General features: G+C 41.0%; 1 protein-coding gene across 6 annotated transcripts in view; it reads left to right on the top strand.

The window, feature by feature from the left end:
* Window positions 1–10,741: 10,741 nt before the first annotated feature.
* The window catches only part of TFAP2B (transcription factor AP-2 beta), a 31,660-nt gene continuing 23,051 nt past the window's right edge, over window positions 10,742–19,350 (top strand). Inside the window, exons 1-3 of one of the 6 annotated variants that reach the window (XM_014580585.3) lie at window positions 10,742–10,946; window positions 14,228–14,254; window positions 15,227–15,685. In XM_014580585.3, coding sequence (XP_014436071.1) covers window positions 10,866–10,946; window positions 14,228–14,254; window positions 15,227–15,685 — 567 coding nt within the window. In that variant the 5' untranslated portion in view covers window positions 10,742–10,865. The other 5 variants (XM_006137017.4, XM_006137020.4, XM_006137015.3 and 2 more) reach the window with 5 other exon arrangements.

Raw genomic sequence — 19,350 nt, 5'->3', positions numbered from 1 at the left:
TAAGCAGCCCGGCCACATATCACTCCCCCCTGGGAACCTCACTTTTCAGTCTGAGTATTACATGATTCTCTCTGCCTTACTCACACAGGTTCTCATGTTTGTCTGTTCTGGAGCCCAAACAGACTTTAAAACTGATTGTCAATGGCCTCGCCTACTGACCGTCTGTACTGCACATTATCAGAGCTTGTCTACATTACCCCTTTTGCCCCTCGGCTTTCCCACCATTCATAAATCCAATGAGAGCACTAGCAAAAGTAGAGTGACTGCACTTTAACTACCATGTTATCTCTCCTGGATTCAGGCAGGGCTAAAAGTTCCACATGGCATTGTGGGTGATGTAGTCCTTCAGGGAGAGAGCCCAGCACACTGCAGACAATATGGACTGAACTATAACTCCCATGAGGTATTACACTAGGAAAATGTAGTTTAATTATTTTATTTGTAGCTGATTTGAAACTAAACATTTCATCTCAGTTCAACTCAATAAAAATATTCTGATTTGGTTTGAATGGATGAAAACCAAAATATTTCATTTTGGGTTTTTTTTTTCTATGGAAACTTCAGTTTCCATTGGAAAGTCATTCAGGCTATGTCTAGACAGTGGGGATATTTCAGGATACTGCAAGTATTCTGAAATAGCAATACCATGTCTTTAAACACACACATTATTTCAAAATATATTTTGAAAAAATGGCCATACTATTCCGATGTCCCTGTAGACCCTCATTCCACGAGGGTTAAGAGACTTGTTGGAATAGCACTTTATGTTGAAATTTCAAAATAAGCTATTTTGAAATAACCTCAAAGTAAGCTACGCAATTTGCAAAGCACAAATTGCGTAGCTTGTTGGAGGTAAGGTTGCTGTGTAAATGCACCCTTGGATGGAAAATTCCTGACCCACTGTAATAAGAACCTAAATTGAATAGCATGGAATGGAGCAATTAAAGGCACACCATCAAGATAAAGAAATGATAAGGAATTGGCAGCGTGTATGTATTCCTCCGCACTGTACTGGATGGAACCAGAAATTATCCATGGTATGTGTAAGACCCTATTCTGTGGAAGCTAAAGAGTTTTCTCACTTAGCTGATATGGTAGGAGCTTGGACCTTTTGAGCAAAAGAATCTGAGTTACATTCCCACCAGTTTACGGGGCATGCAGCTTCCCAGACATCATAGGCAACTGGGTTTGCAGTATTCCCAGTCTCAGGAGAGAAAAAAAAATAATGAGGCAACCTCCCTCCTCCCTCCCTCCCCCTGCAGCCCAGCCTCCAGAATTGAAACTGGGCTAAAAAGAATAATAAATATTATTAAGTCAGTGTTGTGTGGGTGGAGATGGTTTGTTTTGATCTGTCTTGATTCTTGAATTCCCTGGCCCATCTCCTCAGGCCTTCTCCTGAGGTTCTTCAGTGCCCTCTCCTAGGCTGGGGGGTTGCCCTGAGGTCCCCTTTACCCCTTCCAGCCTGGGGAGCTGGAGTTCCTCAGACACACACACTCCACCCCTGATCAGGTCACATGTAGCAGGGTGGGAGGTGGATAAGACCCATCCTGTCCCTATTGCTCTCAGGAGAGGAGGGAACCATCCTAAACTGCTGGGCTCTGTAGTCCCCTCCCCTTCCAATGAGGACGGTGTCAAGTTGCTGAGAGGAATAGAGAGTTCTGCCTTCTGCAGCTCTGATTCTCCCCTCTCCCCCTTCCCTGAAGGAGAAAAGCCAATCAGAGAGCTCAAATTTGCTAGAGGGACTGGAGTAGAAAAGTGGTAGAAATGTAGCCGGGTTAGTCTGGTGCAGCTGAAACAAAAAACAGGACTGTGTAGCACTTTAAAGACTAACAAGATGGTTTAATAGGCTTTTGTGGGCCAGACCCAATTCCTCAGATCAAATAGTGGAAGAAAATTGTCACAACCATATATACCAAAGGATACAATTAAAAAAATGAACACATATGAAAAGGACAAATCAAATTTCAGAACAGAAGGTGGATGGAGGGGGGGAAGGGGAGAGGTAAATTTATGCAATCATGTGCTGAAAGTATTCGTCCGCTACATACATTGGACAAACGTCTCAGACACTTCGCCAAAGGATCAATAACCACAAAACAGATATCAGACAGGATCACAAAGAAAAAAGTTTCTTGCCATTTCAACCAGAAAGGACATTGTCTCAATGACTTGATTACCTGCATCCTGCTTCAAAGACCTTTCAAGACTTCACTTCAAAGAGAATCCTCTGAACTGTCATTCATGATTAAATTCGACACTTTACACCCAAATTTGAATAAAGACGCTAATTATCTTACCCATTACAAAGATAGCTTCCCCAATTATCACCTCTAATATCATTAGCTCACAGACATTTACCTCCTCCCCTTCCCCCATCCGCATTCCCCTTCTTTTCTGAAATTTGATTTGTCCTTTTCATATGTGTTCATTTTTTAAATTGTATCCTTTGGTATATATGGTTGTGGCAATTTTCTTCCACTATTTGATCTGAGGAAGTGGGTCTGGCCCACGAAAGCTCATCACCTATTAAACCATCTTGTTAGTCTTTAAAGTGCTACACAGTCCTGTTTTTTGTTTCAGAGTAGAAAGGTTTTTCCAGCCTGCACCCATTTTCCCTTCAATCCCAACATACTGCAAGAGTTGGCAACCCTGATGGGGCTGTGCTGGTGTATGATGGGATATATAACCCAGCAAGATTCTCTCTTTGTCCCCAGTGGGCCAGTCTCCCTGACAGGACTATACCTTGATGTCCCCCATCTCAGATGACTCCTCTTATGCGCCAGACAGCTCTGTGGGCTGGTCCACACCACCCTATGGGATATACAGTCCTCCAGGAAGCCTGGCTCATAGAATGCCATGGATACTTGAATGACAACTTCCAGAAGGCAAGAGAAGTGCATTTTTGATACTCATCTGAATCAGAAAGGAAGTGTTCAGAGTCACCTCAGCAAAGTGAAATGTTGTGGTTTCTGGAACGTCACTCTGCTCTGTTTCAGACAACAATGCTGAAATGAAACCTTTTGCCAATTCTGAAACAAAATGGGTCAGAATGTTCACTACAAAAAGAATTTCATCTTTTTTTTCCCCATTTTGTGGCAAAAACCAGATGTTGAAAAGTTAGAATTTCCAGTGGGACAGAAATTCCAGATATCATTCAGCGTTCATTCTTATGCTGTGGAGCATTCGTACTTGTACCGTAGAGCAGAGGGAGGTTGTGGAATCTCCATCATTGGAGGTATGTAAGAACAGATTAGATAAACATCTATCAGGGATGATCTAGACAGTGCTTGGTCCTGTTGTGAAGGAAGGAGATTGGACTTGATGATCTCTTGAGGTCCCTTTCAGTTCTAGTATTCTCTGATTTTGAGTTCATCCATTTCATCTAAGCAGTTTCTAATAATAATACCAGGGATCATAGTACAGGTTGAATCTCTCTAATCTGGCACTCTCTTGTCTGACAACATCCATGGTCCAGCATGATTTTAATTAGCCAGATGTCCATTTATCATGGGTGTGGCAAGTTTCCTGCCATCCCATAAAGTTTGTTTACAGCCATCCATCCTGGCTCTAAGGCTACGTCTACACTGCCAGTTTTTGCAGCAGAAAATATGCTAATGAGGGTCTCATTTACATATTCTCTGCTGATCTGCTTTTGCGCTAGGGGTTTTTGCGCAAAACCAAGCAGTGTGGACATTTCCTTTTTGCGCAAAAAACTCTTTTTGTGCAAAATCGGTATACCCCCTTTTTGGAGGCATAAGGATCTTGTGCAAAAAGGGGGTTTTCCTCTGTATCAAAATGTATACAATGGAACTGAAGTAAAACAAATAAAATCAGAACTTCTGACTCTCTGACTTTACCACTGAATGTTTGAACAGACTGAAAACGTCCTTCAGGTTTTAGAGTTTGAATATTATCTCTATTCAAATCAATTATTGATTACAAATATACATAGTACTAGGTTATTTTAACATGATCAATAATAACACTTTTTTTGTGTTTGCTTCCAGTATGAATCTGCTTAAAAACAATCCGGGTCTGTTAAACCAAAGATGATTCTATCATAGTTTTAAGCTGGAGGGCTGGAAGAAATTGTATAGTGGGAGGGCTAAGAGGCATAGAAACAAACTTTAAGCCCTATGTATAATGGAAACCATGCCAAGCGAGGAGGTGTAGCAGTACTATCTCTTCTCACTTCCCCACCCCCCACTAGTTCCAGAACCTACGTTCTTAATGGTTGCAAAAATGGAAGAATGTAGAAGAAGGAGTAGCCAGTGGTTAGGGCATGAGCCTGTATCTTGAGAACTTCAGGGATCAATTACCTGCTTTCTAAAGATTTCCACCTAACTTTGGGCAAGTTCTTTGTCTGTGCCTCAGTTCCCAATCTGTAAAAGGAGGATAGTAACGCTGCTGTACCGGACAGTGGGGTATGAGGCTAAATACAGTAAAGAGGTATCCAGCTACCACTGTGATGAGGGCTATAGAAGTGTCTTATATAGTAAATGTGAGCAAATTAATATTAGCTTCGGGTCCAATAATTTTCTCCCAAATGTAAACATTTTAATTTTAAACACTGCATTGTTGAGTTCAAAGGACATTTATTTATATAGTAAAGAGCCCATTTCTGGTCAGCATTCTTTAACTTCTGCTCTGTTTGTTTGGGGTTACTTGGTTGTGAATAGAGAATTAATACAAATCTCTCCAAACCCGATTTTATGTGCAATATATTTATTTTCTGTTCTTCATCTCAGACCATTTTTAAAAACAGCCATTGCTCAGATCTCTCTTGCTCTCTCTCTATCGGGGGAGCCGACAGTCTCTGCAGGCCCATAGGCAAGGTGGGTGGGGGGAATGGACAGGCCTGAGGGGAAGGGGTCTGGTCTCCCAGATCATACCACTCTAGCCCCCAGTAGCCCTCAGTGCTGCTCCCCCTCCCAGTCCTTAGTGCTGCCCAGAGCATGTGGCATAGCACTCCCGCAATGATTTAAAGAATGTGGGGTTCTGACCGCTGCCACTGCTATCCCTGGGTCAGGGCAAAGGCCTTCTCCCCCTCCCCATCAGTGTGTCTACTATCTCTGTCTGTCTGTCTGTCTGTCTATCTGCACCTTTTGCCTCCTCCCTCTCTGAAATTCTCCATTATTACACATTTGAAGATGTTACCTTGTTCTCTAAAACAAAATAGACTATTCACCTCCAGGTCACATTTACCCAGGAGACCTGAAGTACCTCCTAGAGGTAGGAGTTGGAGCTTACATGATATTCTATTGAATTTTCCAGAGCTATTTCCTTCCATTGTCCTGATACACAGAGATGTAGAAAAGGATAAAGAAAACTTTTAGCAAAAGACAGCAAACAGTATTCATAGAAATGTTTAAGGGCCTTAGAACACAGTGGGTATGATTTATTAATAGGCTTCTTTTCTAAATTGTGAACAAGGCAGCAAAGTATTAGCTGATTTTGCCAGACAATTATAAATCATGCACACTGACAGAGAGAGAGAAAAAAAAGAGAGAGAGAGAGATGTATTTATGTTTTGTGACTGTTTAAGTGACAGTTTCCCTTTTTTTCTATTTGTCATAGGGTTTTATACTACAATCAAAGTAAAATCTGAGCACCTTCCATGTAAAACCATTGACAGTAGTGAAGTCCTCAATGGACTTCTGGTATTCTAACATTCTGCCTTGATGGGGTAAAAACAGGTAACATTGGTTACCACTCTGATCACATCTATCTCTTATCAAGCTGTCTTCTTTGGTAGATCTTTTGTAGTATGTTCCTCCATGACCTGATTATGATCATATTGAGAACTGACTTAATCATTATATTCTGCTCTTTCAGATTGTAGCCAGCCTAGCATGCAAGGCAGTGAATCTGTAATGCAGCCTCCAAACTAAAGAGAACTTTAATTTACTATTGTCTTAATATATGGTAATAAACTATAAGGATTATGCCCTATTTTTAAAAAGATATTGTGAGAGCGGCTATGATGGAAAATCACTGGAAATTGAAAGTATGCAGTCAATAACAGTGGAAGATTTCTATATCCACATTTGGATCAGTCTCTTTAATAGGCAGCAGGTTTAAAACAACCAAAAGGAAGTTTTTCTTCACTCAGTGCACAATCGACCTGTGGAACTGCTTGCCAGAAGATGTGGTGAAGACTAGGACTTTAACAGGGATCAAAAAAGAGCTAGATAGATTCATAGAGGTTAGGTCCATCAATGGCTATTAGCCATGATGGGTAGAATTGGTGTCCCTAGCCTCTGTTTGTCTGGAAATGAGTGACAGGAGAGGGATCATGGGAGGATTACCCACTGTGTTCCCTCCCTCTGGGACATCTGGTATTGGCCATTGTTGGCAGACAGGATATTGGGCTAGATGGACCTTTGCTCTGACCCAGTGTGGCTGTTCTTATGTTCTTCAAGAAAGATCCACTCTTTAAGGGTATGTCTACACTACCCCGCTAGTTCGAACTAGCGTGGTAATGTATGCATACCGAACGTGCAAATGAAGCCCGGGATTTGAATTTCCCGGGCTTCATTTGCATAAGCCGGCCGGCACCATTTTTAAATGCCGGCTTGTTCGAACCCCGTGCCGCGCGGCTACACGCGGCACGGGCTAGATAGTTCGAACTAGCAAGCCATTCCGAACTATCTGTACACCTCGTTCCACGAGGCGCCCTCTGCTCCACGAGGCGTACAGATAGTTCGGAATGGCTTGCTAGTTCGAACTATCTAGCCCGTGCCGCGTGTAGCCGCGCGGCACGGGGTTCGAACAAGCCGGCATTTAAAAATGGCGCCGGCCGGCTTATGCAAATGAAGCCCAGGAAATTCAAATCCGGGCTTCATTTGCACGTTCAGTATGCATACATTACCCTGCTAGTTCGAACTAGCGGGGTAGTGTAGACATACCCTAAGATAGGCAAATAACTTTAACTACTTGTAAGAATTTGAATAATCACTTAGGTTTATGGGCTTGACCCAAAACATTCCTGCCATATAATAGCAGGTGCAGCTTCTAGATTACTTTTCATAAAGGAGCACTGATGACTTTTGTAGACTGCCCATTGAAAAATATAAATGAAGAGTATGCATTTACCAGGGAATAAAATCAGCAATAGAAATATGTGTATATTACCTCATTCATGGGCAGGAGAGCTGAATGGTACCAGGCCTAGTAGAAGAATAACATAGGTTTCTGGTGGAAAACAAATATAAGCAGATAAATTGTGTCATTGGAATCTTAACTGTAACTTAACTATAAACTTAACTATGGGTCGTAATTCCACATTTTTCCAAAGGAATAAAGCTTAAAGAGTATAAAAGAAGGACTGGATTCGAAACTGTGCATGGGTGAGAAAGAGACAGACAGACACAGAGAGAGAAACTTGATAATGTCCATAACTACCGAATAAAAGGCATTTTCGGGTTTTTTTCACTTTCGATACGAGCCTCCAGCAGAGGGCGCTGCACTAAATTGATTTTATTTTAAACTGTAGAGATAACACATTGGAGAGAGAGAGAGAGAAATTATTTAAGGTCTATTCTTGTTTCAAAATGTAGGGAATAGCTGCAAGCTTATTAGACCGCGATAGATAGATCAAACACCAAAATATTAAATAAAATGGCAGTTAAAATAGAATACTTGAACTGATATAGTATTGCCTTACTGGGTGGATTAGAAGACGTTATTAACATGTATACATAGACAATGTTACTTATTTTCTTTTGATACACATTTAAAAGAGAGCATAAAAGATCCATTGTTCTTTGGCCGTGAAAAGATAAAACTATTGAGATTTTGACAGTGCATTTTGACTTGATTTTCATTTAGCATTTTGTAAATGTGTTCTTCGAAAGAAATCTGTACTAAAATGGCTATCAATGTAATTTCTAAAATCGAGGGGGCGAAATGCTATTTGTTACTCTAAGTTGCAGCCGGCAGTCTGCAAGAACCACAAAAACTAAAAAGCTAAATTTTAATCTCTGTACGGTAGTCAAGTTAAGGTGTTAAGCAAAGACCCAACAGAGGGCGCTATTACCCCGTTCAATGATGGATTTCAAAGGGAATTTAAAGCTTCATATTAAAATATGTAGGATTTTTCAGATGTGGTCAGTTTGGAACAATTTGCTTAGATTTTAGTCGTAAATACGGTGAGGCTTAGTGATGGGATATTTTTATCCCATGTTGATAACCTGCTTTTAAAATACCCATTCACTCTTTCAAATATGATCCTGAAGAATAAAACAAAACAAACATTATACTGAAAATAATATCATTTGATCCGTTCCAACAATTCTGAGCAGTTTGACATTAAAACGCTTGTATTAATTTTAAAATATATATTAAAATAAGTTTCAGACACTAACGGCAAACATTGTAAAACGTAAGCAGCATATTTATATTAATTATTATACATGTAACATATTTAATATGAAATGTTTTGTAGCTTTTAGATAAAATAATATAACTGTTTCTATTTTAAATTATTAAATTAATCTGAAATAATCTCCGGGGGTGGGGGAGGAAAATCCTGGATGAATCAAATCGTTTTCAAAAAGATTATCAGAACTATGGATCTATTGCATTTTGTTAATCCGAGTGCTAATAAATATATCAAGGAGTCCGGCACTTAAAAACTAGCCATTTTATTATGGCAGAAACTTCCCGTGAGTTGCCACAGATGAAATAAGTTGCGACTCTTACGTAACAAGAAAATAATATTTAAGGTGCCACCGCATTCCTCGTTGTTTTTGCTGAAACAGACTAACACCGGTACCTCTGCAATCTAATAAACATGAGATTTGCGAATTAGAATGTACATTCTAAAGCATTTTACTAGTGGAGTAGCATTGGTCGATACATCGATTTTGTCTTTTTTTAAATTTATTATTACTTTGTTTTCTGATACGTGACACAGAATCTCCGGTACTACTCAATTGCAACTCACTGTAAAGCACAAATATGTCATAAAACAGAGTCTCTCTGCAGGACCCGCATTTTAGAGCACGAGCCATAGATTTCAGCAAAAATGGTGCCAAAGAGTCCCTTAATCTGATTTTTTTTAAATGATTGCTCACTGCGCGCAGAACCCTGTGTGTGCGCGTGTGTAACTTAATGTGGACGCCTACCCAATGGAAACAGCACACATATATCTCCCTTTTCAGTATCCTATTAGTACTACTGCCCGGGACGGAGGTCGCTCTCAAATCCATTAAAGATCAGCCCTCTCCGAGCTTCTAACCCCACTCAGCAATGGAAAACCACATAATCTTTGCTGAGAATCCCTTTTATCTGCTTTAATAACTTCCCACCACACAAAAAAAATGCCCTGATCCTCTATCTCCTATTTGTTTCTTCCCCTTGGTGGGCTGAGCTTCTGCTTAGAGACGCCTGCTTGGAAATGGGGTGTAATAGGGGAGAAAGTTGGGAAGGGAGGGAGGGGAAGGGCGAATTTACACTTTCCAGCAGTTTGCGGGGATGAAAGCTTATTCAACCGAACCCGCGTTTTAGAAGATTAAAAAGTCCAGAGAGTCTCTATATTCCTCCTAGAGGTCACTTATTGATTGATAAGGATGTGCAGGGACATCACAGTCGTCCTGCAGTTCCACAGATAGGACCCTGCACAGAGAAACACCTCCTTTTCTTACGTATTAGTTCTCTGTTTGCTTTCAAGGCAAGAGCTGGTCTCGACTTGCCCTTAGTCACTGCTCGTGTCTTGGCACTAGAACAGACTAAAAATGGACAATGTAAACGGATGACTATTAGCTCTGTCCCCACGCACCAAATCATCGGAGACATGTAAAAGTGCAAATATAACTTCACGGGGTTCATGTCTATGGAAAGTAGCTACTAGGTCTTTCAAAGGGGTTCGGGATCCTGCTCAGATCTATGCTGTGCCGAGAAAATGTTCCGAGTGATAAAATAGCTCGCTCGAGCCATAAGTAGAAGGATTCCAGATGAAAAGCTTTTACTTCAGATTCCCAGCTTCCATTTTCATGTTCACGTCTCTAAATCTCCGCTTTCATGTCTTACTGCATAAGAGAGAGAATTTCTGGACACGTACATAAAAGCAAAGTATGTGGAGGAAAACATAATAAAGAATCGCTTCGTACGCAGGCAAAATAGTCTCTGTTTTAAGATAAATAAGGATATACAAGTGCCCACTACTCTATCTGCTCTGTATAAACACATACAGCCGAGAGAATAATGGATATTAATAAGTGTGTGTACATATATACACACTCATATTCATATATTGTGATACACACAACTATACACATATGTGTGTGTCGTTGTGAGTCTCACATGTTAGTATGTGTATTCGTGTAAGTGTAGATAAATATATATACACAACTGTGATCTATACACACGAATGTATGTATTTATGTATTTGTGTCTATATCTATATCTATATCATCTATATCTATATATCTATGTTATTTGTAGGCATGTATTTGTGTGCACATATGCGACTATATCTGTATGTATATATGTATATAGGTATATATAGTATGTGTACACACAATATGATCTATACACATCAATGCATCTATAGATGTGTGTACGTGTATTTGTGTGTAAATATTCGACTATTTCTATATGTATATATGTTTATATGTGTACAGTTGTGAGATAATATATATACACTCATACACATGCATATGCGAGTGTGTGTATATATATAACCAATAATGATTTTACTATCCGATTGAGGTTTACTTCCCCAGCCTATTGTTTCAGACAACAGATATAAGTTGCGATGGAAGAGGAACGTCGGATTTGGTGTCTGTCCCCCATTTCCAATTATAGATGGATCATTACAGACAGAGAAGTACTGAGAATCCAGACATCTGCTCTTCACATGAATGCACTCACCTCCTAGAGAACAGACTGCCATCATGCTCTGGAAACTGGTTGAAAATGTCAAGTATGAAGATATCTATGAGGTGAGTATATAATATGCATGTATATGAGAGAGTATATGTATATTTAACTATACATCTACATGTTTATATGTACGTATATACAATCCATAGACAGTTAGATACGTACAGATAGACAGCTATATAGATACACACATATACATTCAGGAAATCCAGAGTAAATGTTCATATGCTTATTTATTTGCATTTTTTTTCATTCAGCTAGGCAAGCCCTTAACTTTTTTAAAGCTGTTTGATGAGATTTAAAACATTAAAGAAATGATCTGGGGGATTGGAATAAGGCAACTTAAACGCAAGAGTTTGATTTTTAGCTCTCAGATGAAACATAATTCGATTAAACGCGGACAAATGTCAAGGAAAAAAACTTAAGAAAGGAAACACCGTCCAGTAACCTTATGCTTGGATACATTTCTGGGGGTTTGATTTTTCGAGTTTCAGCCTCAGTCTCAAGGCAACCTAAGGTTGTTCTTTTTCTTCTTGTGCCTTCCTAAGATGCATCTGCATGATAATTTCACAAATACACTCAAATGTATACATACATCAGTACATATACAACTATAGTCAGAGGTAGCTACATAAATATAGTCAGAGAACAGTAAAAGTTTTATGGATTATTCAGGCTGCTTTGATTTTTGAAACTCAAAAGCAAAACATGTAAAACGTTTGCTAATTTTGCACTGCTTCATTACCTGGATTTTAAAACTGCTTCGTAAATGTGTTTCTTTTAAGTTAATCAGCAGCTACATTTTCGCAGAATGGAAAAAAGATGCGTAAAGAAAAGACGTTTGTTTTGTCTCGATCGCTCTCTTTTTGGGGGTTACTTTGAAAATGTGAGCAGCGCTTTTGCGAAGGAGATTTTAAGAACCCTTCAGTTTCATTACAGTGGGGTCTGTGGCGTTAACAGAACTGGTTCCAAACCGGAGGATACGGGACCGGCTTAATGGTTTTAGCCCTGTCTGTAAAGTCTCTATGGAGGGTTTGTCGGAGGAAAGGAGCCCTCTTCCCTGCAGTCGGTGGAGTGGATACCATATCCTGGTCCAAAGTCAGAGCCTTTAAGGACTTAATGTAGAAGGGAGTTAATATTTAATCCAGAGAGCTGAAGGGGAAAGAAAGAAAGAAAGAAAGAAAGAAAGAAAGAAAGAAAGAAAGAAAGAAAGAAAGAAAGAAAGAAAGAAAGAAAGAAAGAAAGAAAGAAAACAAACTTTTGAAAGGGCGTGAATTTTAGGAAGTATTTCATAATATTAAGTGATCCAGATGAAACGTACAAAGGTTAGGAAAGTGCTTCATGCCCGAGAGTAAAACCGTAGTGAATACGATTCAGTGTATGCTCCCTAACCAGTCCTATGATCCCGGCGGGGAGCCGTCTTCTCCGATAGCAGGAATGCCTCAACTCTCAAAAGCTCCCGTCAGGCTAATTATCAACTGAACGCTTGCAAAATCCAGCATATGCAGAATTAGCAGCGGCGCACAGATACAATTCTCTCCCCTTCGGATAATACCTCAGCCCACTCCTGTATTTTCTCAAGTGCCTTCCTTTCCGACTCATTATTAATTGGAATGCCAGGATCACAATGCAGCCATCCCTAAGCAGAGATGTCACTGGACTCTCTTTTTAAAGAGGGCACTTTTAAGGCTGTTTTGCCTGCTTAAAATGTTATAATGTCTCCACGTAGGTTTGTGTGATCTTGCAAGCAGGGAATTCAGCAGGGGGTAGATTGTGCTTGTGTTTTGTCTTGAAAAAAATGATATAGTCTAACTTAGTGGTGCTTGGAAAGTGATTCTGTAATGTCTGGAGTTAACCAAAATAAAAAAAACCCCAAACCCCAACCCACTGTTTTCCCTAGGAATGCTGTGATAGATAGATAGATAGATAGATAGATAGATAGATAGATAATTTTAATCTTCCCATGGCTTTTAAAATCTCTCTCTCACACTCTCGCTCTCTCTCTCTCATTTATAATGCTCTGGTCTACAGAAACTCTAACTCCTTACTTTGACGTGTTCTTAAAACAAAAGTAGCAAACGAACTTGTTGTGAGAAGCGTGGGTCTCTTTAGGAAGGAAGGCGAGTTGAACTTTAACAGAAATGGCAGGCAGGCCAGTTGAACGAGTTCCTGAAACATCAAAAGGGTTTTAGATCGCCCCTGGCTTTGCCTAGAAACTATAAATTTAGTATCCTTTAAAATGCATTGCATAAATTTTACATCTGGGTGAAAACTGGGCGCATTTCTGGCATAGTTAGGGGGCAAATTAGCATGGAGAATTGAATGGCGCCCAACTTAACGCTGATTTGTTTGTACGTTTGCGATATTTTGCTTTTAATACCAATGCGATGTGTAATATTCAGTCAAAGGGCTTTAATTGCCGCTGCAAACAGACAAATTACAGCGGCTGCCTCCTTTATGTATTTATTTTTAAACGGGGACCAGGAACGCTCCCCCTCCCCCGTTATTTGTTTACGGAACATGTAGCTGGATGAACAAAAGCACCCAGGGCAATCCATTTCGCCTATTTGAATGCATAATTAAATGCAAAAGAAGGAAATATGATTTTTTTTCCCTCTTAGCCTCTAGCATTGCTCCATAGCATTTCCTTGCTCCAACCCAGCCAGTGTCTAGTTTACACTTCTTCCTCTGCCGGAGTTAATTGAACTTATGTCTTTTCCTCTCTAAACTTCTCTTACCCCCTCCCCTTCTCCGCACCTTCTCCCTCTCTCCCCCAGCTCGGCTTCTGCCAGCCCCCCTCGTCTGATTACATCTAGTAATTCTCCACTGAATGAACGTCATTTACAATGGTAGGGGAGCTCTCGCGCTGGCTGCTGGCTTCACGCTCCATTTGGCCCTGCATTCTCCCTTTAAAGTAGTCGTGTAATATTAATAGTCATGAATATCAATTATTACGAGGCGGTGTAGAGGAGGACAGGGAGGAAGGGGCATCGGAGCAGTCTCAGCCTAGCCTTGGGTGGAAGAGGATTGCATCTGGAAGCGCATGGGGGAGGAGGGGGGGCAAATAAATAAATAAATCACCCCAGAAAGAGGGGGGGAGGAGTTGGAATCATAGATGTCTGCCTAGGGTTCCAATATCAATTTTTGGAGGGGGGGGCGCACTGGCTAATTTTTTATTATTATTTTGGATGGCTAGACTTGGAAATACCTCGAGCTGTTCTCCTGTGTCCAACACGTCCCTTTGCCGAGCTCCTTGATTATTTTTTCCTCCTCTGATTACTATTATTATCATCGCCACTCTTTTATTTGTAGCTGTTACAAGACTTTTTTTTATTTCCAGATGTTAGTCCACACCTATTCCGCCATGGTGAGTTTGGATCCATGTTGTACCCGAATTGCATGCTCTCTCTCTCTCTCTCTCTCTCTCTCTCTCGCCTTTGGCTTGGTAATTTAGCACAATAATTGGAGGAGGCTTGCAGCTGCTTCTCCTTTTTGCATTGTGTGTTCTGGGTTTGAGCTGGGGGGGGAGGGAAAACTTTTTTTTTTTGCCATCGCTGGTGGGGATTTGGACACCACTTTGTGGAATAGATATTTGCTTGTTTACTCAACGAGGATGGCGTTAGACAAAACTCCTCTCCCACACTTTCTCTGAAGACTTTCGAATCCCTCTCCCTCCCCCCCAAAAAAACACAGCAAGACTTTTGATTATAATTTTAATGTCCCACTCCCCCTCCCTCTTTGGATGAAAATAATATTTGCAGATAGTTGGAAGTTGCTGCAGAAATCACAGAGGTTGGACTTCTTCGGGACTTATGTTTAATTTAAAAAATATATGTAGTTATTTATTTTTTAAAAAACCCACAGGGCTGACTTGACACGCACACCCATTTTCAAGTTATTTTCACCCTGTCCTTGGCATCCTACTATGACAACACTTCTTCTGACCTTGCAAGGCAGAATGAGTTGGTGACTTTTTTTTTTTTAGGAGTTGAGTGGTGAAGGGGAGTGAGTTTGAAAACTTTATACCCTGTGGTTTGGACGGGACTAGACAGCCAAAGAACGGATCAAAGCCCCACACACTGTACATACACAGAGAACACCACTGCTACATTTTTAATCAGGACATTTTAGGGTCTTTCTCTCCCCCTTCCTCGCCTGTTCTTGGAAACTCCACATGATCAGGACGGGCAAGGCTGGACTATTGCGAGTTCGAGGGATTTAAGGGGGTCGGTTTCAATGCATATTTTGTTTGCGCCTGTGGTGAGTGATTTGGTTTTTAATTTCCTCTTTATTTTTTCTTTCCTCTTTTTTTTATTCCTGTCCCATTTTTTTTTTGTAGGACCGGCATGACGGAGTCCCCAGCCACAGCTCCAGGTTGTCTCAGCTGGGCTCTGTCTCCCAGGGACCCTACTCCAGCGCCCCACCGTTGTCTCACACCCCGTCCTCGGATTTCCAGCCGCCTTACTTCCCACCCCCCTACCAGCCTCTTCCTTACCACCAAAGCCAGGACCCGTACTCCCATGTCAATGACCCTTACTCCCTGAACCCCTTGCATCAGCCCCAGCAGCACCCTTGGGGACAAAGGCAGAGGCAAGAGGTGGGATCAGAAGCCGGCTCACTCCTGCCACAGCCTCGGGCCGCTTTGCCTCAGCTCTCGGGACTGGACCCCAGGCGGGACTACCACTCAGTGAGGAGGCCAGATGTTCTTCTTCACTCGGCACATCATGGCCTGGATTCCGGCATGGGAGACAGCCTTTCTCTGCATGGCATCGGACACCCAGGAATGGAGGACGTGCAGGTAAGGCGAGCCTGCTCCTTCCCCCACTCCTGCCAGGGAGCCTGAAGAAACCTTAGCAGCTGAGAGACACATAGTCAACAATGATCAATTATGAATCATAGCAGTTAGAGAACGGAAAGTGCTACTGGGTTACCCTTCTGCAGGATTGTTCCCTACTTCTATTTTCCAATATTTTACCTAAAATAATATTTCTTTCTTTCTTTCTTTCCACCCCCCACACATACCCCATAATACATTAAAAATAAAAGCTAAAATAATGAGAAAGAAAGAAAGAAAGAAAGAAAGAAAGAAAGAAAGAAAGAAAGAAAGAAAGAAAGAAAGAAAGAAAGAAAGAAAGAAAGAAAAAGACTTTTCTGGGTAATCTAGGTATTTTGAAAAGGGATAAAGTTTATGCAAGCTGTTCTTATTTGTGATATTAAGTCATGTGAAAGTATAGGTCTCCTAACCAGGTTTTTGCAGTTTTGGATTTCAGTGAGATCTTTTAGAATGAGAATTTTTTTAAAAAAATGACAGTTAGGCAAAAGAAAAACCTTGTGTTTAGGCTCAAAGGTATATACAAGGATGGTAGAAAGCATTGGTTTTAAATGGGGTGTGTTTGTAAGTGTGTCAACAACCGATATCATTGTTCTGTTCCATCCTTTTTGAAACAATGGCGTTTCATGGTCTTTGAGGTACAATATATTCCCACTTCTCTCATTCCCCCAAGCCGAAGTCACCGCAGGCTATTTCCTTAAAACAAAAGCCCCACAACATTTTCACTCCAAATAGCTCGGCTCGGACCTTACTAGAATCCAGCTCCCACTGTCGGGGGACGCTTCGGCCCACATTTTACACGAGAGCGGATGGATGCTTTTGAAGGTGTTTGAAATGTTGGTGTGGCCGAGGCAGAGATTTAAAAGTGCTTTACAGGATTTTTAGAACCCGCGAGAAAGAAATCTGCACAAATTAGACTAAAGAACTCCCTAGTGAGCCATTGAAATACACGTGGCCCAGCCCCATTCGACACAAAAGCACCGAAGAACCAGGAGGAATTCTTTACCAGACAGAAGCTAAGAGGTATTATCGCTCCGCTTTCAGGATGCAAGACCGTTGGAAATAAAATCAGTGGAAGGAGAGAACTGTAAATAGGTTGCTTTGATTTGCTTGGATGTCGCTTTAAAGACTCGCAAGCCCCGAGCGTCAGTTTTTGCGACGATTACTAATATACAGAGGACCATGGAAAAGGCTTTCCTTGGTATTTGTCCTCTGTCTCCTTCAAGTCACTGGCAAATTGAGCGTTAATTTAAAACTTTGCCAGACCCAGGCGGACTCCCTGACCTACCCGACTCCCTGTTTATGGGGCTCATCTTACATTCCTTATCCATACAAACTGGGCAATGGCAGTTGTGCATGAGGAAGGACAACCGAATAAGAGTCCCCGCCTCTCTATATTTAAAGCTTCAGAGGGGTAGCTGAGTTAGTCTATAACAGGAAAAACCATGAAACAACAAATCGTCTAGCAGCACCTTAAAGACTAACAAAACATGTAGAGCGTATCATGAGCTTTCGTGGGCACAACCCACTTCTTCAGATGACTGGAAGAAGTGGGTTGTGCACACGAAAGCTCATGATGCCATCTACATGTTTTGTTAGTCTTTAAGGTGCTCCTAGACTATTTGTTGTTTTTAAGTTTTTCTCTATCTCTAGTACCATAAAATACAGACAATATGAGTGCACTGACATTTACAACCCCCACAAGAAAACTACCCAGATTACCTGGCTTGCTCGTTGCGCTTCTGATCTCGAATCGGGTGATAAGGTAGGTAGGGAATGGGAGCGGTTGGATTCAGATATATAAAGCAAAACGGATCCTTCTGTTAAACTTCCCTGCTCAGTCAATAAGGCGCAAGGTTGTGAATAAAAATAAGGCGTAAGTCGCATGGTCATTTTCTTAACACATAATATATCCATAGCCTACAATGTGGAGAGGCTAGTGTGACTGAATTAATCAGCCTGATAGCTAACGTGGAAGGCGTTGTAAACCGGGTGTTTTAGTAAAGCAATCTCTGGAATTCTGTACACTATGTTTATACGAGATACTGCGCTGGGAGAAGAAGGCACGTACTTATTTGTAAAGGGTGGACCTTAAACTGGAAAAAAAAGTAGTCCAAGGGATAATTTATGAAGACGAAAGCTCTCATCCTCAAGTTAGTATAAGTAGTCACAGAGGTGGTGGTAGGGTTGTATTTATTGTCAGGCATTTTCTATTATTTTCCATGTGTGTTTGCGAGCCAGGTTAAGTTGGCGGTTGTGATTCGTAATATGGACTCTTTCTATGACGGATACAATTAAGAATCCTATCTAGCCGATAAATGTACTTACTTTCTATGCCTTCTGAGAAAAAAACTTTCCTTGAGGAATATTATTGAGAGGGGGTTTTCTCACAAAGTTTTACTTTTTGAGTAAAGTTTTTTAACACCATCTGATTACATAGATTTCATTAAGTGTGCGTTTGGCTGGCCGAAGGAGAGAAAGAGCGAGCGAGAGAGAGAGGGAAATGTGATATTATATAAACTCAATTCCAGGCCATGTGTAATCCATTGTCCAAAGGAACATCATTCAGTGGTTGTAATATCGGTTCTGTTACTATAAACCCTATGCTCTCCTTTGCGACAATGAGGTTTTCAAGCTGAGATTTACAACCGACAAAACATGCATAGAAAAAGTGCCTGCACCTTGAAAACAAATATGCATCCCCTAATAGAAAAATAATAAAAGAGCCATTACAACTTCATCCTTATTTGTTACTGATTAGGAGATCTGCACCTTTTATCTTTGATGGGAACTCGTGGATTGTGAGAGCCAAAGGTTCAGGGAAGAAACAACCTTCTCTCTCACTCTCTCTCTCTCTGATACTCACACAATCACACACACACATTTTACTTTGCAAAACAACTGACAAACTCTGCGGGTTTTATTTCAGTTAGATTATGTTACACCTGTGGAGTAAAGAGAAGATGTTTAGAACGGGCCAGTGCTATCAAGTTTATTTGCCAAAATCTACGTCCAGATTTGCTAAACTTATGTTAGAAACTCCCCATCTCCTCCCCCATTACAACCTCTATTCCTTTCCTTCCTCCACTGCACACCTCCCCCGGCCACATGCATACGCCCCCGCAATCACCTTCTGTGTATGCAAGCTAGGGAGGCTGAAAGTTAAGTTGCACCACAACACCCGAGTCTCTTATAAAGTAACCCCTGGTATCACTTTTAACTAAAGAAGTCTAGTAATTAAAAGTCTGAGTTGTTTTTCCACGTTTCCGCATGCAGTCCTAATTAAATCTTTACGATCCTCTCTGTGACTATTAACTGCCAGCATGCTGCGCGAATATCCTGTACAAAAACCCAGCAGGAGGGCGTAATTAGATAGAAAATCAGACAAGAGTCTTCTCATTAACTGCAACAACTAACCCACGTTGCTGATGAAGCGAGTGGCGTGCACACACATACATATATGTTTCCATACACACATGCAGACATTATCTGGATAAGGTGAGGTTAAAAAAAAAAAAGAAAGAAAGATGGCGCTTAATATTTGCCTCCATTTTTATGGCCTCTTGTTGCAAAAATGATGCTCTCCACCGGGCTGCACAATTTGTTCATCTTCCTCTGTCTCTTTAAAGACA

This window comes from Pelodiscus sinensis, chromosome 3 (genome assembly GCF_049634645.1).
Source record: "Pelodiscus sinensis isolate JC-2024 chromosome 3, ASM4963464v1, whole genome shotgun sequence".
Classification (NCBI taxonomy): Eukaryota; Metazoa; Chordata; order Testudines; family Trionychidae; genus Pelodiscus; species Pelodiscus sinensis.
This window is presented reverse-complemented; position numbering and strand designations above follow the sequence as displayed.